Source organism: Phalacrocorax carbo, chromosome 6, assembly GCF_963921805.1.
Source record: "Phalacrocorax carbo chromosome 6, bPhaCar2.1, whole genome shotgun sequence".
NCBI classification, from domain to species: Eukaryota; Metazoa; Chordata; class Aves; order Suliformes; family Phalacrocoracidae; genus Phalacrocorax; species Phalacrocorax carbo.
Genome location: NC_087518.1, coordinates 15818864 through 15843307, shown reverse-complemented (window position 1 = coordinate 15843307; position 24444 = coordinate 15818864). Strand labels below are relative to the sequence as shown.

At 46.2% G+C, this 24444-nt stretch overlaps 1 protein-coding gene across 3 annotated transcripts; it reads right to left on the bottom strand.

Moving 5' to 3' along the window:
- Nucleotides 1–7432: 7432 nt before the first annotated feature.
- WNT5A (Wnt family member 5A) lies at nt 7433–23097 on the bottom strand. Of its 3 annotated transcripts, none has more exons than XM_064453880.1 (5): nt 21929–23097; nt 18404–18537; nt 17024–17289; nt 11871–12163; nt 7433–10290 (listed from the first exon to the last, which is right to left on the bottom strand). In XM_064453880.1, the coding sequence occupies exons 1-5, from the start codon at nt 21932–21934 to the stop codon at nt 9832–9834; spliced, it is 1158 nt and encodes a 385-aa protein (XP_064309950.1). In that variant the 5' UTR covers nt 21935–23097; the 3' UTR covers nt 7433–9831. The 3 variants fall into 3 exon arrangements, with proteins under 3 accessions (XP_064309950.1, XP_064309951.1, XP_064309952.1); XM_064453881.1 differs by lacking the exon at nt 21929–23097 and adding an exon at nt 20942–21897; XM_064453882.1 differs by lacking the exon at nt 21929–23097 and adding an exon at nt 18969–19045.
- Between the last annotated feature and the right edge of the window lie 1347 nt (nt 23098–24444).

Genomic DNA, 24444 nt, shown 5'->3' with positions numbered 1-24444 from the left:
AGGATGATCTAACCCCTACCTTCTCCAGACTTTCTCAACAGGGGATCCAGGCACAGGGGTAGAGAGGAGCTCAGTGACAGAGGTGAAAAGAGGAAGGAAAAACATACACAAACACACAGAAAAGTGATAATTCTGGAGCTTTCCTCCAGGAAACCATGTGCCACTGCACAGCAACAAAAATAACCCAGGGGTCCCCTCTCTGCTCCGGCTCCCTGTGAGGAGCCACTTTAAAGCTTTTAGAACATTTGCAGAGTTGAGAGAAATGTTTTTTGTTTAACTTCAGCTACTTCAGAAATGCCTGGGGCCTGAAGAAACATATTTTTGGATTGCTCTTAAAGAACAGGCTGAACTTTGAAGTTTGGGGAATTTTTTTCAGATCAAATGTTAAATTAATAAACACCAACATGACAAATCGGTCTGAGTACTGGGGAAAAAATTAACAATCACTAAAAAATCTTCTTGGATTAATTAATTGTGGCATATTGTTACTTATTGTAATATGTTGACGGGTCTGGCACTTCAAGTCCTATTCGCCATGCTGAATAATGTGTTTGTGTCCTAACTAAGCACATTTGATATCATTGCTCATTTGCCACTACAAAATAAAAGGCATATCACCATCACTGAATAAATTTCAGTTTGGGTAATAATGAGATTATTAATAACTAGTTTACTTATGGATCATTTAAGAAATTATCACAGAAATTTAAGGCATCTGGAATATGAATTACTTCTTTGTACACAGCTTTTTTATAACAGAAGTTTCATCAATGACACTAAATTTACCCTGCACTTTTTTGCTAATTGAGGTGCTCAACTAAAATGTACCATGTGACTCATTTATTCTTCACTGTATTGCAAGAAATGGTTGGATAAGGAAACCTTGACTCCCTGGGAAGTCATGGGTCAGTCAGCTCCAAGCCACACACAGACTATTAATTACAGCTACGTGGTTGCAGAATCATCTGCTAACAGTGTACAAACAGGAACAGTATCATGCCAGTATTGCCACATCCACATTTTTGTATTCTCAACTCTATTTTCCTCACCCTATTTTTGGAAGAAAAAACATGATTCATTCTTAATAGATACCCCATTAAGTACTTAAAAAGCAATAATGTAAAACAACCTTCCTCTATAAATACTGGTAAACAATAGTTCACTCACCACTGTAGTTCCTTAACATCCCAGTGAAGTATAGAGGGGGAACTATCCAATACACTTTCCTGTAGATTTGGGGGACATTTTTTCAGGAATCTGAGGACTGTAATGCTTCAGCAGCCCAGAAGTGTATCTACCAAAGACCACTGGAACAAATTGCCTTCTCACAAGTTAGCCGATCTAAAAGAAAAAAAAAAAAAAAAAAAAAAGGAGAAGAAAGGGGAAGAAAGGGGAAGAAAGGGGAAGAAAGGGGAAGAAAGGGGAAGAAAGGGGAAGAAAGGGGAAGAAAGGGGAAGAAGACGACAATCCCTCCAGATTCTAGTCTGTTTTTACTAATGCAAGCCAAGTTATTTGTACCAGGACATTCCTATTGCGGGATGGAGCTGAGATGGGAGAGTTCCTACTGATTTTATCCCCAGGGAATCCTACACTGGAATCACCTCCCTGAAAAACACGGTCCCTACAGAGGGCCAGATCCTCAGCGGGCACCGACAGACAGGGTGCTTTGATTAGCACCACAAGCTCCTGACCCAGAACATCAGCGCCCTGAGGAGGATTCCAGCAAACATCTGTTACCATTAAAGACTGCTGGTTGAGATGTACACCCAGAGCGGGCCAGGGCTGAGGGATTGCATAGTTCCTCTCTGATGCTTAAACGGCACACAAATTTGAATGTTAACGGAGCAGCATTTAAGGAAACCGGCTTCAGAATCAGGAATGAGGAACGTGAAGCTATTCATTTAGTGGTTTCTTTAATGCTTCTCCATTTAATAATTTTTTTAAATATTAAATTTGAAAATATGTTACAAGGAACAGCTTCTGTACTTCTCATAATAAACAAATGACCAAAAATACATGGTATGTATAGCAGGGGTTTACAGCTGGGATCCTATATTACTTCTGAGAGCCACTTATCTAAGATCTAGTATCTATAAAAAGCCTCTCTGTTTGCTATTTACACAGGTGTCCTGGAGCATTATATAATCATGTAGCAGATCAACATAGCCTTAGGATCTCAAAGTATAATAAAAATACATTAGGATCATGACATAGAAGGAAAAAGTTGGCTACCATTTGACACTGATCTTTTATTCCTTCCATAGATGTCTTCAGTTCTTCATGAGAATAAGGTGAAGAAAACACATCTTTTCCTAATCTTGCTGACCTAGATTTTTTAAATGCAGAGTCAAGCCGGCTCCTCACATCAGTGTTTAAATTTTGCCACTCTTATTTATGTTAAATAGTTCCACTAAATTTGGCAATAGATATCCCACAGTAAGGTCCACAAGCCAGGGGTCTTACAAGATGTCTACTTTCAAGAGTCAGGCTTTAGGCTTTAAAATAGTAAAGCCCTAGTAACTTAAAGTATTCAAACTATATACCACCAAGGAGGACAACAGATATGAGAAATGACAAAGTCTACACAAGGCATAGATGTTTCCACATATTCTCTAACCACAGAGAGGATCAGAAACTGCATTAAAATTAAAGCAGATTCTATGATAAAAATGACCTCCAGAAAAGTCATATATCATCCCTTCAAAAAAAAAAAAAGTGATGTATTATCCATGAAATCCTCGACAATGACTAATCTATCATTTCAGTCAGCCAAATCCTGAAGACACAGTTTGAATCTTAACAAGGTAACAACAAAATCCACTAGAATGTAGGAACAAGGGACATAGTTCCTATTACATCTGGCTTCATTAGAGCTTATTCTGCTTTTAATCTGCTATAATAAAGACCTTACGTTTGAGTAGAGATCTTAGAATTTGACATGTTCATATAGAAATATATATTGCATGCAAGTGACATGGCAAAGGCAACACTAGTACATCAGACCTTGTACTTACTATGAATGAATTACGTCCTCTGTTCATGAAGTCCTCCTGTCATTCTTTTCCAAAGCATCTGTTACGCAGGATCTACACATGCTGCCTTGTTAAAGAAGACGACATCAGAATGAAGAAACTTCCGCCTCGCATCCCCTAGGCTGTGTACAGCTACTGCTTATGCCAAGGTGTTGCACACCCCCCCATAACTTTTATCAGCTATTCAGATTCCCACATATATTAGAAAGCTGTAGTAAAAAAAAATATAAAGTGTTATCTATAATGCAGTGCAAATCATGACACTTTTAAAAAGTTTAAAAAAATCTTATCACTTATTTTCAGGTACAAGCATGTCATCATGCACACTGAGGATTGCCAGAGGTCCATAACTAACAAGCATTCCATACAATGCATATAATTACCAAGGAAATGCTCCCAGACCACTATCACTGGCATTTGCCTAGTTGTACATATATAAACCAAATGGCACTGTGGCTTAAAATGGGCATGGTATCTTTGACAGAAGTAGCCATTTGCCTGATTGAGAACTATAGCAACACTAACTCTTAAGTATTTGTTTGACACATCTTGCACTGTTTGTTTTCTCTATAGTGGTTTTTTTGGAGCTGTTTCTTTGCTTATGGTTTTACTTCCAGTTCATTAAGTCCTCAAACTTGATTTACTTGCAGGCTTTTTACCCACAAATGTACTGTAAGATGAAAATATCATCAAAGGAATACTTTGATCCAGAAAGCATAAATGCAGAAATACACAAATCTTCGATTTTATATGAATGTCAATCAACACCAATGAAGACTGCAAACAATGTCAATGGATATGCCCACCATAACTTGGTGTTTTCCCCATTTTCTTCAGATATTTACTAGTTCATGTCTTGCTGAGTAACAACTTTCTTGTTCATGCTGTAAATCCTATCACCCAAATGAAAGCACAAAAACACAGCAGAACAGTATTTTACAGCATTAATGACCTCAATCTCCCTGCCCCAAGTAACAGCCAGTTCAAGTTTGGTCAGGGATGTCTCTTTACTCCACCAAGGCTTCCAATTTACAAAGCAAAGAGATACTTAACAAGTCCTAAACTATTTGCATACCAAGCATTAGCTCTTCTGAAATCAATAGTCATGGAAAGTAAATCCCAGCCCATACTTTAGAAAAGCTGTGTAAAGATGCAATTCCCTTTATGAAAAGCAACAGGGAAACCTACCAGGAGATGGGCTTGTTTCCCTGATAGAAAGAAGAGACAGAAAGCAGCAGCCAACTGTTTAAAAACTGGCACGCTGCAGCTGCTTCACTCTGCTAATTAACTGCCAAGGAAGAAGCAGGAGGACACCCTGGGCAGTGGGTGGTTTCTGAAATTGGTCCTCACAATGTAACTCATCCCTGGGGACCTGGGAGCCACCGGAGGAACTGCACAGAGATTATCGTCTTGTGTTGCAGGGGCCATTTCCTTTGCTCAGGGTGTGCCTCCCAGAGAAGGACTTTAAAAAAAATTATTTTAAAAAAACGGAATTTTGGAATGGGCTGCTTTATGAAAACAAAACCAAGCCAAAAAAAAAAAAAAAAAAAAGTGAGCCATACTATGAACCTTACCCTATAGTTTGCATTTTTTAAATTCCTCGCAATGGATCTGGAATAAATCAGCCATGGGTCAAACCAGTTCGAAAGTGTTTGAATAACTGCCCATGGAGTGTCCAGGGGTTCTCCGTCAGCTGAGTATTTTGACTGCTGCTGTTCAATTACCATTTGAGAAAGGAGGACTGCTGGGAAAGACAACACAATGTAAACCAACATTGGCTATAAAAGCATACAGTGTACCAATATTCACACTGCACAGCCTGGGTTTCAGACACGTGACTAAAAGCAACTTCGCACCACATGACACAATGACGCTCCTAGACAGCAACGTTCAATACAGCCAAAGGTAAGAGGTCTTCCAGAAATCATGAGAGCCCGAAATATCTGATTTTATCTCTATAATAGAAACAGTAATTGACAAATCATTATTTCACATTTATAAAATATATGATGAGGAACATACCACATGCATTCTAGACTTTCTGTCTGCACTGGAAATCAACTGGGAAATTAGGAGGTATGGTATAGAAACATCTCTATGAATATACTGGATTACTGCTTTTGCAGCTGCAGTCGCAGAATTTGTTTCACAATAATTCAGTTACTCATGTTTAAATAACCAGCCAGCAGAAGAAAAGCTGATATATTTCATATGCATTTTCTTTGAGCAGGGGGGCCTTCACGTCTGGTCGAAAAATGTCAGGCTCATATGACACCACCAAAGTCAGGAGAGATGCCTAACCATAACTAAAAGCAGAATTTGGCCAACACAATTGGAAAATATCAGCACAGTATATACAAATGCACACACGCAACCTCATATAAGAGCAGAGAATGAAACAGATTGGCTTTTTTTAATCACACCTTTTAAAAAAACAAAATTTCATGTACAAACCCCTCACTGCACTCCTACATGGTTCATTTATCCCACTGCAACGTAAACAGATATACGAGAGCCCGTAGTAGAAAAGTTCTTTTTTTTTTCTTTTTTTCTTCCCTGTTAAAGATTTTAAATACAGTTTGAAGAGCAAAAGAACAGACCTGGCCTGCATTCCAAACTGACTTCAATAATAGATAAGCAATTTTAAGACTCTCACAGTCAACAAGTACATACAGAAGCTATACATTAATATATTGAACTATATTTTTAAGAGAGCTTTATTTTACCCCTTTGTTTTCATAGTTTCCTCTAGCACATAGTCCAGAAGAAAAAAAACTAGATGTCTTTCCTGATTTACCAAAACCACCCTTTTACAATTAATATCCTCACGGTCTAGATATTATTTCTCAAGACTCCTTACCCAAAGGAAAGCAGTCTTTCTGTCAGCTCCAGTACCAATTTCTACAAGTTTTGTCTCATCTTCCTAAGATCATTCTGTCAAACACATCTGTAAGAACGGAAGGATTTTAGCTTGCTTTCTGCATGCAGTGCCTGACTTAAAGCTACCATTAACTTCTTCAGGTTTCTTCCCTGTTCCTGGTATGCTCCCTGCTAACACCCGGGGCTTCAATATTTTGCAAGAAACAGGCTGAAAATCGGTATTGGCAAAGCCATAACTGAACACAAAGATTTGAAAAGATTACTAACAATACGAGATTCTGAACCAGGGGATAACAATATTTTTAACAAAATTAAACAGATAAACTTTGCTGCAAATTAAAACAATTTGCTTGTATCTGAGCCCATAATGACTATTTTGAATACAGATATTTACTGCTGCCAATGAAGAAATTTTTTGGTAACTTTTCTGTTATTGGGAAGAGCTTGAATACAATCCAGTCCAAAAAAATGCTGACTTTCCTAAATAGGGGCTGTGTTTTTGCAATAAAGAATACTGGTCAATATACAAGTGAAGGAAAACTGAACCAGATGTCAGTAATAGGACCACAGAACGTTGCATTTGCCCAGAATTGCTATTTTAAACACACGATGTTGGTCTACTGGTTTGTAGGATAATACATTCTTGGCAGCCAGAAGGAGTTTCGATATGTTAGAAGGTTATCCTTCAGAAAAAAGAAAAAAAACAAAACCCACACATAAAAAAAAAAAACAAGAAAAGCAGCACAAGAGAGGTAGAGAAAGGCCGCTAATTCATCAAGCTCTCTATAGCAGGAAAAAATTGTGACTTATGAAATCAGTTCAAAGAAAAGCCAGTCTCAAAACAGAAGGCTTGGTTTTTACATTAATTTTCATTTTCTACTTTACTTTCTTATTACTAGCACTTCATTGTACTTTTTTTTCTTTTTTTAAGGGTTCTTGCCTCCATACACACTCAATTTCTGGGCAAGAAGTCTAAGGAAAAACTGGTGAGCTTTCACCTTGCAGCCCAAGCAGTCAGACTGATGGGAGGGGGAACCACACCTCCAGAAACTGCATGCACAACCCAAACCACACAAAACCCGTCCCAAAAACTAAGCCGCGTTGGAAACCTTTGCTCACATGAGGATCCTGCTGCCATCGCTGGTATTACTGGAGGAAGCTGATCATAGGATCAGGTCCTGCTGTCCCAGAATCATTACAAGCAGCCCTTGAAGCCATATGCACACAAATAGCATTAACCCAGGTCCCTATCCATTGCCAGTTAAGTACTTACCCATCTCTCAAATGCTTTCTAGTTCACAGTTGCAGGGATTTGAGATGGTGTTTTGGGTTTTTTTTCCCCTTCTATTTAAGAAGTAGTTACATCTGTATGCCTTCTTAATATAGAAATAAAACTTCAAGATGCACTTTGTAGTTTGGCAAACAATCACTTCCCTTTTACCACGTAGTAAATCTTAAAAAATCAACTCTGCTCATCGTTTTAACAAACCCTCCTCTGAAAGATAATTAAAACCACTTCCCAATATACAACCAAAGTTTTATTTTTATAGTCTATCTTCCATTATGGCATAATCCTTTCTTTTTTTTAAAACCAGTGAAATATACAAATCACGCAAGGCAGAAATATGTACATTAAATGTACAGAACAGAGGAAAGGGCATAGAAGATTTACATATCTGAATGACAAGTAAAATATTTTACATTAAATAGTGTTTTAATAGCTAGGATCGTGAGATTCAGTTCTGCTCAGACAAAAGTCACTTAAAAGGGACAAGAGGTGATTCAGCAAATGAAAAAAAAAAAATGGTTTTTGCACAATAAAAACCAAAGTGACATATTCAATGAATTAGTGCTTTATTTATTTATCTTATTTTAAAGATATCCTTTGCAAACATCTGAAGATGAGGGGTAAATATGTCCTTGTACAATAAATTAAGAGCAATAAAGCGCCATTTAAGAAGATGATAAATGATCAAGACGAACTTAATGATACAGCTTAGAGGCTCATGAAAAGTTAAGGCTTTACAACTAGGCTAAAGTGAAAGATTTTCCTCACTTGGTATTTGCAAAACCATTTTCTTTAACTTGTTGGATGGGATTGAGTTAGAAAGAGGCATCTGAACCAATAATGAAATCCTGTGTAACTATACAGCATTGGGGGGAACGCATAGTGTTCAACCAATAACGACTTCCATTTCAAAAACTGAAAAGCAAGGGCCAAATGCAGCACATTTTAGAGTTGGAAGGTGTCTCCTTTCAGCAATAATTAATAATGCCCGAAACGTGAGAGTGGAATAGAAGCAATCTCCAGACTGGTATCAATTCAAGTGCAGGGTGCTGCCTCTAACAACCACCTAAGAAAATCCTAAAGTGGGGAAGAGGCTTACTTCTTTGTGATTATCCTTAAAACTTTTGAATGATAAAAACTTTTAAAAATAATTAAAAAAATAAAAAACACCAAAAGATTAGAATCAATCTAAAAACCTGAAGAGATCTGAAAAAGAAAATGGGGGATGAATTGCCCCTGTAATTTAAAAGTTTTATTTTTTCTTCAATCATTAAAATATATATGTACAAAAAGCTTTGAAATATCAGACACCAGCAGACCACAGTTCTCCCATATATATGTAACTGCTCAAGTATAGTCTGAACAGTTGTAGTGTATATCTGCAATATATTATCTAAAGCATGTGTATTAAAGACATAGGAAGATAAATTTGGTATTGCTGCAACATCTCATTGAACTATAATAGCCAGTTAATGTTATTAAAATATGAAACTATTGTCTCCTTGAGTGAAAGTGTTCCCAAAATCTGCAAAAAAATAAAAATCAGTCATTCCAAGAGTGGATATCTAATGATTTATTTTCTCACATAAAATTAGAGGAGTTATTTGTCAAGCTGTGTTTCAAAAGGCAGCCAGCTGTTACACCATTTTTAAGGCATTTTCAAATTTGGGGAATTCTATTTTCTATAGGCTTTCCAGGCTGGGAGGCTGAAACTGTTTGCAAGCATGCAGCTCCCCTCCACCCAGCTACAGTGCTCCACGCAGTCTGCACCTCGGCTGCTCTCCATACTCGGTAGTGGCGAAGTACTGCTCTGTAAGATGAGACCCTAGAACATCACAATTAGCTAATAAGGCCAAATTCTGCCTTTATTATTTGTCAAGGCAGATTTTTTTTCTTTTGGTTTTTTTTTTTGGTCTTGTTAGGTTCTGGAAGCAGACACGGTGACTCAGGAATAGCGCAGTTGAAGCCTTTATGATCCTTTGCTCTTTACCCTCCAATGACATTGTGTACTTAAGCGGGCACATTCAGATATGCAACTGCCACTGCACTTTATGATGAATATACTACCCCTTATTTACAGAGCCCTAAATGTACCGAAAAGCTTTATACACCCTATTCTCATAACTTCTAGTGTCTGAAACTAAAAGTCATGCACACGTCTGTGTGTTCCTCACATCCATAAGGATTGTTCTAACATCCCAAGCACATTACATGATTGCTCTGCCTACTGCACATGTATTATGTCCCATGGGACTAAATTAGGATATGTTGAATTTTCCCCTCAAACTACTCTATTGTTTTTAAGAAAAGTCAATTTTTTTTTTTACTTTGTAAAATAAATATTCTCAGGTTCTCCCCCATTATTGCCAAAAATATAAGCCGCACACAGTTCTGGGATGGACGCAGAAAGGGTTTCCAGGCACTTCTCTTTGCAACCTTTATATTTTTCTTTTTCCTTTCTTTTTTTTTTTCCTTTTTCCTTCCCCCGCCTTTTTTTTTTTTTTTTTAAAAAAAAGACGACGACAACTTGTTGGACTCTATAAATAAAGTGGAGAAAGTCCTGTGGAACGGGAGAGGGGCCTGCACCCCTTGCTGACAGGTGGCTGCAGTTCCTCCCACCTCATCCGTCCCCTATTTGCACACAAATTGGTCCACAATCTCTGTGCACAACTTGCACTTCACATAGCAGCACCAGTGGAACTTGCAGTGGCAGCGCTCTCGCTGCACCGTCTTGAACTGGTCATACCCCCGGCCACAGCACATGAGTTCACAGCCGTCCATGCCCTCCGAGGTCTTATTGCAAAGGCGGCCCTGGGTGCCCAGGGACCCAGTGCTCTCATTGCGCACACAGTAGTCAGGGCTGGGATCGATGTAGACCAGGTCATGGATGGTGGGTGCGTTGAAGCGGCTGTTCACTTGCACCAGCTTGCCCCGGCTGTTGAGTTTCATGGCAGCAGCGCTATCATATTTCTCCTTCAGGGCATCGCCTACCTTGCGGAAATCGGCAAGCTGCAGCCAACAGGTCTTCAGGCTACAGGAACCAGAGACACCGTGGCACTTACAGGCCACATCAGCTAGGTTGTACACAGTCTAGAGGAGCCAGGGAGAGAAAGCAAAAAGGATGACGAAAGATTAGTATGGCTGTGAAAGCATTTATTCCCCTCAGTTCCTGTCCTCTGTCGCACTCCCACTCATCCCTCCACAATATTGGCCTTAGCATCCTCTTCCCTCCTGCAGTATGCTGGGAAAGGTGAGTGAGCAGACACACGTGCAGCCCCAGCACCGCTGTTAGCCAGAAGAAAGAGGGGAGCACTCTTGCCAGCCTCTCCCCACCACAGAGACAGCCACAACAGCACACACAGCCAAAACAGCAGCATCAGTCAGGCTGCATTCAAATTTTAGGAATTTGCTCCCATGCCAGTAAAGGATTTTGCTGTTTCATTGAGAAATGTAGGACATCCCTTTATTTTCTGAGTTACTCTCTCTATTGATCTCTGCTTGAGGCTGCAATTAGGGAAAGAGTTAAGATTCCTCTTGCTCCTGGCTCTGCTGCAGCTGATTGTCTACTCTTGGCTCGGCATCCTCCTCCTATCCCAAATATTGCTCTGCCAGAGAGACTTCATCCAAGAAGAAACCCCCAAACACCTATGGGTGGGAGACAGAGCTACATAGCAATATCCTCTTTACAAAGCTTTGGCAGGGAAATATCAGTCATTTGCCCTGTACAAATAGAAATAAGAGTCAGTGTTGACACTGCCCCAAAAATCCTGGGGTCTGACACAGGAGATGATACTGTAGACAGCTTCCACCCAGCAGTTACAGACAGTCTTAACGCTGCCAAATGGCACTGCAAAGATGAGGCTGAGGAAGGAAAAAACTGCTCGAGTCTCTGTAAGCAACTGTGAAAGTGTAATTTTTCTTCTTGCTAATAGTAAATTGGCCTGTCCATTGCTTTCAGACACCCTCCTCTAACATTTAAATACTATTAATTCTCAATTATCTTTCATCCTCCTTCACCTTAGAACACAAGTGCAAAGTCTCCAGCTGACTATTTCTGGCACTTCAAGCTCTAGGAAAATAATGATTTTGGCTCTTCGTATTCAGACTATTAAAAAAAGAAAAGTTTACACCCATTCATTTAAGGCATTTTCGAGATTAAAGAAACCATAAAGACATGTTTAACCACAGAAGATCATGTTTTCTAATAATATGGAGGAGCTTTTCGCATCCTCTTAAAGCAAGGAAAAAAAAAAAGAGTCAGAACAATCCCGTGGCACGATTCCAGCCTGGGACGCCCAGCGCGTCCCTCTTCCCTCCAACGCACGCTGTCCTGGTTGGAAATACAAACTAATAGAAGTCCGTTCTACAGAAAATCCACGTGAGCTGGACACTTATAACGAAACAACACGGAGGGAAACACAACAAATTCAGTCCCAAACCTCCCCCATGGGGAAGGCAAAAGGGCTGTCAGACAACTGGGAGCAACACAAATTCAAATACTCTCCACCCACCTACACCCTGCTATTTTCTTGTTCTGTGCATCAAAACGGAGACAAGCCTCGGTGGCCAGTCACCGCCCAGCGCTACCCTGTGCCCTGCCAAGGCACATCTTTCCCCAAAAGGAGAGACGCGATGAGGGCAGAGGGACGTGGTGTTTCGCCGCCACTTACTCTTCTCCCGGCCTCGTTGTTGTGCAGGTTCATAAGGATGCGGGCGCTCTCATAGGACCCTCTCTGGTAAACTCTCTCGCGCTCCCGGGCATCAACGAACTCCTTGGCGAAGCGATATCCATATTCGATGTTATCTCCGCAGCCACCCCAAAGCCAGTCCCGGGGTAAGTCCTTGGGCCGTGCTGCTCGGCTGCAGCCACAGGAGGAGAGCTCGCCCTCCCGGCAAGCACGGCTCATGGCGTTGACCACCCCAGCCGCACTCACCGCATAGGTGAACGCTGTCTCCCGGCTGCCTGCGTGGAAAGATAAGCGGTGTTAGGGGAGAGTCCACATGCACCGCTCCCTGCCCGCCGATGAGCCAGGAAGGCAAAGGCTCTCCAGGAGCTACCAAAATTCATTTGCCTTCTAAAAGGTAGAGTAACCCTGAACCATGCTCTGCAAAATGTCTTCACTCTGAAAAACCCAAGCGAAACTAATCCAATTACAGCACACAAGGTGTTTGTGAAGAACAGGAGTTGCTTCTCATTCACGCTGGTGAAGCCTCGGATGAGGGAGCGGAGAGGAGGTGAATTGGGGCTGGAGCACAATGCCAGCAGGGCTGAAGCAACCGTGCCTGCGTGTGAGGGGCAGAAAGGGAAACAGACTCCCTGTCTTTCAGAAAAAAGAGATGTTAAATACAACTTCTAAAAGCCTGGTTGTTAAATTACTACTTCTCAAACATGATTTATGCACTTCACCCACTTGTTCCAATTTATTTGAAGTTACAGCATTTTACAAAGCCTCCTGGTATCAAAAGAAATGCGCAGCAGAATAACACACAACTTTTTACCCTATGCATAAGCCAGGCACTTCTGTAGGAGGCCATTTAAAGCTAACAACAACCTGTGCTGTTTAGTATCCACCACTCCAGCTCGTGTGTATATGGCAAGTGAGTCCATGGACAATCATCTTTACAAATTACAGGGAAGAAAAAACCCTTGGCACAAGGCAGCCTTGAAGGTTTTCTCCTGCATCTGGTGCCCTTAAATGGAAATTGAAAACCTCAAATTTCAAACTTTCAGAAGAGAAATTTACAATACCCACAATGCACAGTATGGCCACGTACCATCCCCTTGACGTTATCTAATTCCACCTTTGTTTAGAGCCTGACTTCCCCTATCACTTTTCCAAGGATGCCAGAAGTTCTGACTACAACTAGAAAAGATTTCAAACAAATAAATAAACAACAACAACAAAAAAAACAAACCCACAGAACTTGCACCAGAGAACCCACTTGAAGTTTCCTTTTCATCTTAAGAGACAGCATCCCACTGGGTCTTCTCCAAGAAAGATTCCCAGAAAGACTGAGAATAGACTAAATATATATATATTTTTTTTTAATTTTCCATTTATGAGTTAAATTTTATTCCTAATCTTCTTTAGTCCAATCAATTGATCAAGCTAGTTTTTAATCTTGATTTTACAAGATTTTTCTTGGGGAACAGCATGGGCCTTTGTAAGATTAGGGCTTTAAGAAGTTGCATTCTGGACATGTCATCTGTATTTAGGCAGCAACATTCTGAAGCAGAAACTCTTTGTACAAGACCTACACTAACAGGTCAAATCTAACAGGAGCTTTCGAGCATTCTGGAACATAAATAATTCGTAGTCTGGTCCGTATTTAACATCAGAATGACACCCCGCTCAGCGCAGCTTTGTTAATATAACAGCTGTCATCCACTGGATCAATTTTAGTAATAGATGCTGGTTTTCAATGGGAAAAATCAGGAGTCTTATGTTGGGAAAGATCAGATTTAAGGAAGATGAGAAGCACTTTGCTCCCTTACTTACAATGGTCTATTCTCATAGGCACCTGCTCATGGAAGTACTTACATGAATTACGGGTATAAAGGGTTACAGGAGTAGCCTTTTCAGTTTAAAAAGATTTGGCTTTATGCGGTGACCTATGCCTTGCATTTACTGCAAACTATAGCGGGGGAACCTCATAGAGATTTTAATGTTCCCGTTTGCTCTGTAACACACATTTTTGGATTAATTCCTTAAGCAAAATTTCCACTAGATTTAGAGGAAAGAACATGGTCTGCTTCGGACCACAGGACTTGCCCCTTCCGCTCCATTTTATTCTTTTTCTTGTTTAGTTAGCTCATGCTTTTACATGGTTAACTATGCCGTTTATTGCAGGATTTAAACTCATAAAGCTGACTTTTTTTGACTAGTTTTCATTATTATCCTGAAGCATATTTTAAAAAGCTTACTTTTAGTGGGAAGGAGAAGGAAAGGCTGGGAAAGGAGAGTTGCCCCCCAGGTTCCCTCCTTGAACATTTAGGCAAACTACAAAACAGCATCAGCTGCTGAAGTAGATTTCAAGCCCCCGCAGGTTACAAGCCAACACTGTCTCAAGTCATCGACCCCAGGAACACATTAAGAGTGATGGTTCCACATGGATGAGTTACTCTGAAATTTTTTCCCTTTTTTTTTTTTTTTTTTTTAAGTCTTCAGGCACGACTGTGCTTTCCTTCACTGTCAAACATATCTGTCTTTTCCCACAGTCCAGCATTTCTCTCTGTTGTAGCCATGGCAAGGAAACACACATTCCAAACACGTTCGAGTCCCCTCTCGCCCATATATATAAAACATAGAAATGGAACTGTTCAATATACATACACTGTAGGAAGCCACCCACAGAGCAAGGAGCTGAGCTTTACACTTGATATGAATAAGTCTGCAAGAACAGAACAATTTTTTAAATACCTGAACATAAGATACAAAATGTTCTTTGTCTCATATTTAAAAAGCATTCAACATCATGCGGCAGGCATGAGTAGACTGGACCCCAGCTACACCAAGCTGTTGGGGGAGGATCCTGTTATTTTATTTTATGTTAGCACTTCGCTGTTTGCAAAGCCCAAGCACACCAGCCTGGGGCCAGCCACAAAGCCAGGAGATGGCGCAAGGCAGTGACGGCAGCAAGGGCCATGGCCTGACCTGGGAGCCAGCAGCAAAGGAGAGAAGCGGAGAACAAAAGCCCTAAAATTTTGCAGTTCAGTAAGCCACAGAGCATGCTTCCAAACCCCATGCTAGGTTTATTTGTACAGCCTTAGCTAACTTTGCAGGGTAAATCCTGGAAGAAAGTCTGTCCTTTTATACATTGGGGTAATTAATGCGCTGTCAGTCAGCGCTTTGCCTAGGTGCTCTCCTGAGCACAGCCAGCGACAGTGCTGTCATTAGCTCAGATGACAAAATCCTCCCAAACTATGTGCACATACTGACTACCATCTTCTCATGTCTGTGAGAGTTAGGAGTCCCCGACAATCCAGGGTATAGGGGGCTGCAGTAAAATTGACTCAGCCCCTAAAAGTACCTATTTTTCCTTCCACTCAGAGAAGCAGCAACTGGTCATTACTGAAGGTCAGCATGAAATAATACAACTGTTACCCACAACACCTTTCTTGTTCTCAGTGAATACACTCTTTAGGCTCTTTAACTCTTGAATATGGCTATTAACCTTGCTTCCATCTGCAATTAGAATAAGTGGCTTAATTACATGATGAATTGCTGTGTAGACATCAGCTAATACAGTCATGTTCAGGAGAGGGGTGCGGCAAAGTTATTTAACTTGAAAGAAATCACCTTTAAATAGATCTGTCATACTTGGGGAGGGCAGAAATGTCTATTGCGGAGACAGACACCACAAAACACGGGCCCAATCCTGCACATTTCTTCACACCAACAGTCCTCTTGAACTGATTTTTACTTACTTGGGTAATAAATAAGGGCTGAAGGATGAAGGCCCAAATTTTAAACAGATTATTTTTTCTGACATTTGTTAGATTTTTTTCTGTATGCCTTTCTGTTCTAATAATTTCTTTCATGTTTCATGTGCTTTTAGATGTTTGCTCAGGTAGGGAAAAAAACCTAACTTGATGTGGGGGATTAATACTGTGTTTGCAAAAACCTAGGGAAGGTTGTTTATCTAAAATCAGCTGTTCTAATTAGGTATTTTTATGCAGTAGATTTTTTCCTATTTGTCTGACAATCTCCAAATAAAAACTTCTTTTAACAAAAATTGAGGCCAAATGTGAATTGATGTATTGCTTCAGCCTTAACTGGAGTTAGCCTATTTACAGATAACCTTGCTTGAGTCTGATTTTAAAACTTCATTTTTTTTAAAGCAGGACAAAAATACACTGACATAAAAGCTTTACTTTACACGTCCAACTAAAAAGCACTGCTGAGTTTGTCGTGTACTATTCACTACATAAAACATCATAACTGGCACCCATAAAAACAGGCATTTTCAGTTGCTTACACAGACTCATCAATCTGACTCGGGAAAGTCAGAGGAAGGTTTCACCATGGACTCAGTTCAGCAGCACTGGGCAAAATTTTGTCAAGGACTTTAAAATACGACAAGGTCCTTAAATGTCAGGAAAGGAAGGCAGCACACGAGCACTGGAGAAGCACATTTCAAAGAAGATCTGATAGGGAAAGGGTTGGGTGCCCACCAAATTGTGGCAAGATGTTAAACAGGAATCTGTTTCTCTTAGCAGCAATGTGATTACATTAGATGCAAGTTACAGGGACAATCACACATATTGGTCTGATAGAACTGATCTCATACAAATTACCATTCTACATTATTTTTAACATAAATCCAGCTTTTTCAAAAACAGAAAAAAAGTTACCATATCTGGAAACATGCAAGAAGGAATTGCCTATAAACACTAGTAGGCAGAGCAGCAATTTTCAGTTAACCTCCAGACCAAAAGCAATTTATTATGCAGCCGCTAACTTTGGAACTAGACATGAACATCTTTAATTTTACAAGACGCTGTTGTTTTTAATTCTCTTAGGTTGCCTTCATTTTGTCTCAGGTTGTCTAAAGTGAAATTTCAGAGCGGCGTTTTCCTTTCTCCTCTATTCCCATATGCAAATAGGAATATATATTCCTACTTTGTTTTCCAAGACACATGGCTGGACAGTGGTGGGAAATCACCTCCAGCTAAAAATAATTCAACTCCTTTGCCAACTTTTAAAAACACTTGATTGTATACAGTACTCAGGAAGAACCTGGCAAGAGTTTCAAGAGCAGAACAATATGTGCCATACATATCCTTAGACGAGAGTTTAATCATAAAGATGTTGCTTCCTACCTATCTGCATGACTCTGCCAAAAACAGAGTTGTTGTCCACAGTGCTGCAATTCCATCTTCTATGTCTGAACTGGTACTGGCATTCCTTAATGCCCGTCTTTGCACCCTCTCCAATGAACTGCATATGGTCCTGATACAATTGGCAGAGTTTCTTCTGTCCTTGGGAAAGCCCTGCTAGCTGGCTACATAGTGGCTGGGCTCCTATGATGTATACCTCTGACATCTGAACAGGGTTCATGGGGTTCATAGGGTTCATGCCTAAAGACCTGCATAAAGAAAGATTTGGATTAATAAAGAGAAGACTCAGAAAAACCCAAAAGTCTATAAATCCCAAACAGAGCCGTATCTTATACATGAGTATACAACTGGTTTTGCTAAGAGGTGAGAAAAAAACCAAAACACTTAAAAATGAAACTTTTGTTTCAAAGACAGCGCAGAACCAAAGTTAATAGTTCCCATCCATGTGGTTATCACTATACATTAGGGACTGAAGTAAGACGCAGCCTTGGAAGACATGCATCCAGGCCATCCTTTACCAACTTAAATAACAGAAGCTCCAAACAACTGCAAGGCCAGAAGAATAAATAAAGCAAACCCCAAAAAAGCCCCCCAAACCCCAATTTATTTTAACACACATTTTAGATTTAAGTCTGGATTTTCAATCTGTTCTACCATAAACAAATAGGGAAACCTTTAACATGCCAGAAGTTAGAGACTTGTGACAGACTACATCTAGCTTCTTCCGAACAACACACAAAAACACAGAGGCAAGTATATTCACTGTAAACAAAATCAACTCTGTTTTCTTAATTCTTAAAGTACTCTTCACATAATACATTTCAAATAAGAAGTGGCCATTAATCTGAAAAGAATCACTTGAAACAGCAGAGAAGCACCTATTTCAAGAACTCTCAACATCGTACACTATACAGAGAAAGACAATTTGCCAAAGCAGAAACAACAAAATATATTTATAAACATTTAACTGTTATAGAAAAGTTCAAACCAAAATTTCAATAAAAGTTTTTTACTTGTAAACCAGCATTCTCTCTCATATATGCGAATTTTTCATCTAAGGGAGTTAAAACTACTCTTTTAGAAGAGAGGCAATTCTAGTAATTTAAGGATGATCAGATCCATAGAGGATCTACTTTACAGCATTCCAAAAACTGAATTTTACAACATTAGATGTTGTACATTTACACTTATCAGAGACCCATTCGTTTCACTACACAACATATTACAACTAAAACATTATTCCCCTCCTGTCTCAGTCATGCGGTACTCCCTCAGAAACAAAGTACATAAGAAGTAAATAGACATTTAATCATGCAAATCTTGACACCCCCTTTTAAAATCAAGTCGGTACAAGATGCTTACCACCACGAGCTGGCTTCTATTACAACTTGGGTAAAAGAGGAGAAAATGGCCAGAGCCACTATGAGGTACTGAGAAGCCATTGTACTGCCAACTGTCCCCAAAGCACCTCCTTGGATTAATACTGCAGTAGATTTCTAGAGGGGGGAGAAAAAGGATCAGATTGTTTATCGCTTCTCAGACCATTTTCGAGCATTCACGTTTAAACAACGGAAGTATCCGGGCCCCTTTTAACTCGACTCTGACTCTCCTGCCTTTCTCCCCGCCGAGGCTTTGGTGCCAGACGCAGTCACGTCGCAGCTCCCGCTCCACCGGGCAAAACCCACCCACGCACCCCCACCCCCCGCCGACACCGCCTTCCCGGGGCGGCCGCAGCACGACCCGTGCCCGCCTGTCCCGCTGCCCCGGCCCCGCCGCTCCCCGCACCCCGCCCGCGGCGCCACCGGTCCGGTCGGGACGGGACGGGACGGCTGCTCCGGACACGGAGGACCCCACCCCCGCACCCCGACCGGCCACCCCCGCTGCCCCGGGGCTACAGGCGACCCGCGGGCCCCGGGCCGCGCATTACCCCATCGCTCCTCGCTCCGCAGCCAGCATCGTGGACACGAAACGCTCCCGGCTGCCTGAAGACGGCTTCAGGTTTGCAAAGCGAGCCCGAGCGGGAAAAGGGCGGTGGGGGGGGGGGGAGGCCGGTGCCAAGAGGGGGGTCGGTGCCGCGGGGTGGGGCCCGGCGGCTCCCACTCGGGGACGATGCGGCCGGTGCTCGTCCTTCCCCGCCGCCCCCTAAACCATCTCGCCGCAGCCTCCGCGCTGCGCCGCCGCCCGCTCTCCGCGATCGCCGAGGCAGCCCGGAGCTCCGCGCTGGCGCCGCGGTGACAGCCTCGACGGCAGCCCCCGGGGCCCGCCGGGGTCGGTACCGGCCCGGGGAGGTACCAGCAGCGACAAGGAGCGGCTCCGTGTCCCGACGCGGCCCCTGCAACAACCGGGCTGCCGTCCTGGAAGTCAAACGCTCCCCCCCGACAGGTCCCGCGATCACCCTGCGTCCTCACACGGGACTCTTGAACTTGCTAACCAGTGCCATTCACGGTTTTTTATTTCCCCTCCCCTCGGAAGGAGGAAAAAAAAAAAAAAGACATTTCGACACTTGGGGGCTCCCTATTCATTCTCAAAAAGCCCTTAATGCTGAATCGAAGGTGCTCTTAATTCTAATTTATTTCTGTTTGCGAAGGGTCGGGAGGAGAGGACCGATCGCAGCGCCGCGGCGGGAAGTCGGGCCGACACGAAACTTGCCCGGACACGCGCGGGGAGCTGCAGCCAGCTTGGGGACCCGCACGCGTGTGCGTGCAGAGCGACTCACCCCCACCGCGGCTGCAGCGCCGGGGCGCAGCCTCCCCTCGCCCCTGGCCGCCTCCCGCGGGCTCAACACCTCCCGCCCGGGGAGCCCCCAGCTCCTCGCTGCTGGGGGTGGATGAATCCGGGCCGCTCTCCCACAGCCAAGGAGCTCGTCTCGTGAGACGGGATCAGTGCCGGGAAAGGAGCCGAGGGCACGTTAAGCAAGGGACTAGGCGAAGCAAGGTGTGCGAGGAGCTCGCTGTGACACCTAAAAGTCAACGTGTTGGTTTTTTTTTTTCATCTATTATCTCTTAAGGTAATAACAATAATGAAGAAGCGTCACGGCACTGCCCGAGCCCCGAGGAGCTTGGCGACGCCGGTGCCCAAGCGGGACCCCAGCACATGTGCAGTTGCCCGGCCCAGCAGCCGGCCCAGTGCACGGCGAGCTGCCCCGGCGGGGCGGGCGGCCGGGGCCCGCCAGGCGCGGAGGGAGCCGGTGGCCGGGGCACGGCGGGGAGCGGGGCGACGCTGCAAGACCCCGACAGCGGGGCCAAAGCCCCTCTGCCCCTTTCAAAGGGGCCGGGTGGCCCCCCACCCCCACCCCGGGCCCGGCAGCCGCCGCGCCGCCCTTAGCTCAGCACCAGACGGGAGCCCCGGAGCCCCCGAGGCCCCCGGGGGAGCTGTGCCGCCCCACTCCCAACAGGGGGCGGCCTCCGCCGCCGCAGACCGGGGCGACGGGGACGGGCGGCTGCTGCCCCTCCGACGGCACCTCCCGCTTCTCATCGCTGCTGTCACCCTCCTCGTCCTCCTGAGACGGCGCTGCGTGGCGGCGCGGGGGGAGGCACCTGCGTCCAGGGGCGAGGGCGGGGGCCCAGCCTCTCCAGCCCGTCCTTTCTGCAGGCAGCAACAGACAAGCTGCCATCAAAACAAAAAAAAAAACCAAACACCACAACCAAAAAAGCACCCCAAAAGAGTCGCCGGCCGCATGGCAGCATTGGCTACCAGGAGAGTGAGGCACCATTTTCAACTTTGTAGGGCCGCAGAGATTGGGTTTTGGTATTTAATGCACCCCATGCGGAGCCCGCGCTCTTTGCTGAGATGAAAAGGGAGGCTTTTACAGATCCTGCAGCCGCGGGATCGCCTATGATCCTGTTTTACACGGGGTGTCTGGAAAGCCTGCGAAGGCATCTGGTTTTCTGGGAGCACTACCTGCGGGAAGGCGGCATCCAGAGCCCCGGCTCCGGGGGGCTGTAAACAGCGGCGGCCTCCGCGGGAGGCGCAGCGGCTCCGCGGGGAACCCCCCGGCCGCCCCCTGCTCCCTGTTGAAGCTTTACATCCATTTTGGTCAGGCGAGACCAGGTTTCACGTTTGCAGAGAAAGGCAGTGGCTGGGTCCCCAGCCCAGCTCTCTCCTACCGGAGAGGCGGAGGGGGGTGTTTTCCAGGGGGGTTTAAGGCGCACCTCCGTCCTTCCCTCCACGCCAGCTCCGGCCGGGCAAAAGCCTCGCTTCTCAGCCCAGCTGAACTCTCCGTGACCCTCCGAGCGCAACCGATTTAGCATACAATTGAGAATTAAAAGCAAACAAACAACAAAAAGCCAAAAGCCTATCCAACATGGAGTCCTCGCAGCGCCAAGGGGACCCCGAGGAGCCGCGCTCCTCCGCTTTGACCCAGGCGGGACCCTCTGCAGATGCAGAGTGATAATCTCCAGAAACTTAGAATAAAATTAAAAAAAGGGAGCAGGGGGGCTGACTCCGGGTCCTCCGCTGGCCCCCAGCCAGCTCTCCTTAAAGGTACAGGCCACCATTAGCGCCGACGTTGAGCTCCTCCATAGCGATCCTCTTCGAGAAAGTTTGGGAAGTTTGGAAAGATGTCTTTAAACTCGCGTTAGGAGCCGCTGCCAGAACGATGCACCGGGATGCGGCGGGCAGAGCGAGCCCAGCAAGTGTCCCGGCGGCGGGCAGGCTCTCCTCGGCGGGGGAGGTGGGGGGAAGTTAAAAAGAGAAGGAAAAAAGAAAATAAAGGATTTTTTTCCAGGCGAGGAGCAGCGCTCTCCGCGGTGGGTGAGAGCGGAGAGGTGGGAGCGCACGGCGGCAGCCCGGGACGAGAGGGCCGCGCCCCGCGGAGGGGCTGCCCACCCTGCGCGACCGCGGCGGCAGCCCCTGCGGGCGGGGGCACCGCTCCCCGCGCGCACTCACCTCCATCGCCGCGGGATCACCGAGCGGGATCAGCCAAGTAATCCAAGCGGAGCAGGAGGGGAAGGGGCGAGGCGAAAGTAAAATCCTGGATCGCAGGAGCCGGGCGGTATCCTCCCGAGCAGCGGACGGCGGCGGCTGCCGGGGGAGCGCGGGGGCCCGCGGAGCTGGCGGGGGGCGGCGGGCGAGCGGTCGCTCTGTCCGGCGCAGGCTGAGCGTGTCCGACTGAGGAGCGGGGCACCAGTGCAGCCTTCTTTCCAAGGTCCATCAGCAATCGCAGTAATTAGGGCTTTCCACCACCAGAAGGAGGAAAAAAAAAAAAAAAAAAAGAGCCCCCAAAAAAAAAAAAGCCAACCCAACACACGCACACAGCGCCCGTGGGCGTGATTGTGCGGAAGCAAATAAAAATCTTCACAAGCGGCAGCGAAAGCGCCGCGGGCGACGATCCGTCCCACCAGCCCAGGTGGTGCCGCCGCGGGGCTCCCCGGCTCCCACCCGGTCCCCGGCAGCGCTCGGGCCGCCGGCGCGGCCCCTCCGCGGCTCGGCTGGGCTGGGCTGGGCTCGGCTCAGCTGGGCGCGGACCGGGCGAGGGGGACGAGTGGGCGCACGGCTCCCCCCTGCCCGCCCCCCCTTCACTTGCTTAAAGGCTGGGCGCTGCGGAGCCGGGCGTCCGTAGCTGGAGAGCCATCCTGGGGCTGGGTCCCTCCATTTTACACAGAGAAGAAAAAGCCAAAAAAAAAAAAAGCCCAACAGAAAAAGAAGTTTCTGCACAACCAGGGAAGGGGTGGGGGGCTTGTGCACGCGTGTGTCTATCTTACGGGGCGACTGATCCTGCAAGGCGAGTAGGGGCAGGGGGAGGGGAGAAGTCCGGGACTTCAGGAGCTGCGGCTCCCCCAATCCATCGCTGGCGAAGGCACCCAGCGCCGGGGAGCAAGTTACGCGCGGGAGAACGGGCCGCGGCAGACGGCGTCGCGCTGCAACCGACCCTTCCTCCTCGGGGCTCTGCCCCCCGCCCACTGCCGTCGGCCCAGCTCCCCCCGTGTCTCTCCTTCGCTCCTCTTCACCCCTCTGCTTAAAACTGTTCAAAAAAAAAAAAAAAGGGTGAAGAAAAAAAAAGTTGGAGAGCCAACGGCAGCTGAAAAACTTTCTTCGCAGCGCATGCGCTCGGAGCCGACCTATTGCAGCCTGGGCTGGATTTTAAAGCTGTACGGTAGGGAGCGGGACCCCGCTGCAGCCCCGCGGCGGGCGGGGGGCGCCCGGCCTCCGCGTCCTCCCCGGCGGAGCCCCGCGTCGTCCGCGCCCTTCTCGATGGCCGGGCCCGGTGTGAGACCCCGTGAACGCAAGGCCTTCCCGCAAAAGTAATACCCCTCCCCGCACTCCCCCCTGTCCGAAGATGTGCGTGCAGGGGTGCGCGGCCCGCCCTGTGCCATCAGCACCGCCGGCCGGTTACCCTGGGGCGGGGGACACACGCACACAGACGAACAGACACACAGGTCTGCCGGGCTGGCCCCACGGAGGCTCCCCTCGCATACATGTGCGTGCAATGTGCGGCGCACATGGCCGAGCCGGAGGGGGCTGCACCAGCATTCCTGATGAGTGGCTCATTTGACAAGTCTTGTTTATCGCATGCTCCGAGGCCCGAGAGGCGGCCGCGTGTGCTGCTGCCAAACGCTGGGGGACGGAGCGGGCTCGTCGGTTTGGGTTCTCCCTTGTTCAGTATCTTTTTTTCCCTTTGTACGTATGGCAAGTTGTTGACAAAACTGGGTTAAATCACGTAAGACCCAATGAGAGCTACAGGCGGGGAGGGCTTCGCGGACCCTTTGTACTTCAGAGTGCTTTCCCCACTCTGCCGTCCTCAGCCACAGGATTTTTATTGCACCTCTCACATGCACCCAAGTGCAGGAAATGGGAGCGTTCCCCAAGCCATGCCATAACTCCGCATTATTTCCCTTGTATTCGCCTGCAACTAGGGGTCCACGGGGGGGAGGTGGGGGGAAGGATGCGGGGGAGGGGAGGGGGCACATTATCAAAGCAGCCCTGGGAAATCCAAACAGGCTGCGAAAGCAGCTCCGCTATCAATAAATGCATTCACTCCTTCAAAGCCATTCCAGTGCAAATAGAATCCTTTCAGGAGCCCACCGGGGGGAAAGGCACATCTCGGCCGGCCTGAGCCCGATGCACCGCAGGCCCCCAGGGCCGGGAGCTCGCCCGGCCGCCCGCCCCCACGGGGCGCTGCCCGCCAGGTAAGCGCAGCCCTCCTCCGGCACCGGCCACCGCCGCACGCCGTCGCCCCGGCCGCTGCCCAGGTCGCTGCCCGGCGTCCCCCGGGCTGCCCCTCTGTCGCACTGCCCGGGGCGCCGCTCCCCACCGAGCCCGTCGGCGCTCGCCGCCGCCCCGGGAGGGGCCGCCGAAGGGGGTGCCCGGCTCTGAGGGCCGAGGGACGGGCGGGAAGGGGGGCGCTGCCTGACGGAGCGGTGGGGGCGCGAAGGCAGCACGGAGCCCCTCGCTCCGGGGGCGGG

What these genes read in the sequence shown, in the direction of transcription:
- WNT5A (XM_064453880.1), bottom strand. An exon ending in ATAGAAGCCAGCTCGTGGTG is followed by an intron (nt 17,290 to 18,403) that starts GTAAGCATCTTG and finishes TTCTTTATGCAG; the next exon opens with GTCTTTAGGCATGAACCCTA. An exon ending in ACAACGAGGCCGGGAGAAGA is followed by an intron (nt 10,291 to 11,870) that starts GTAAGTGGCGGC and finishes TGGCTCCTCTAG; the next exon opens with ACTGTGTACAACCTAGCTGA.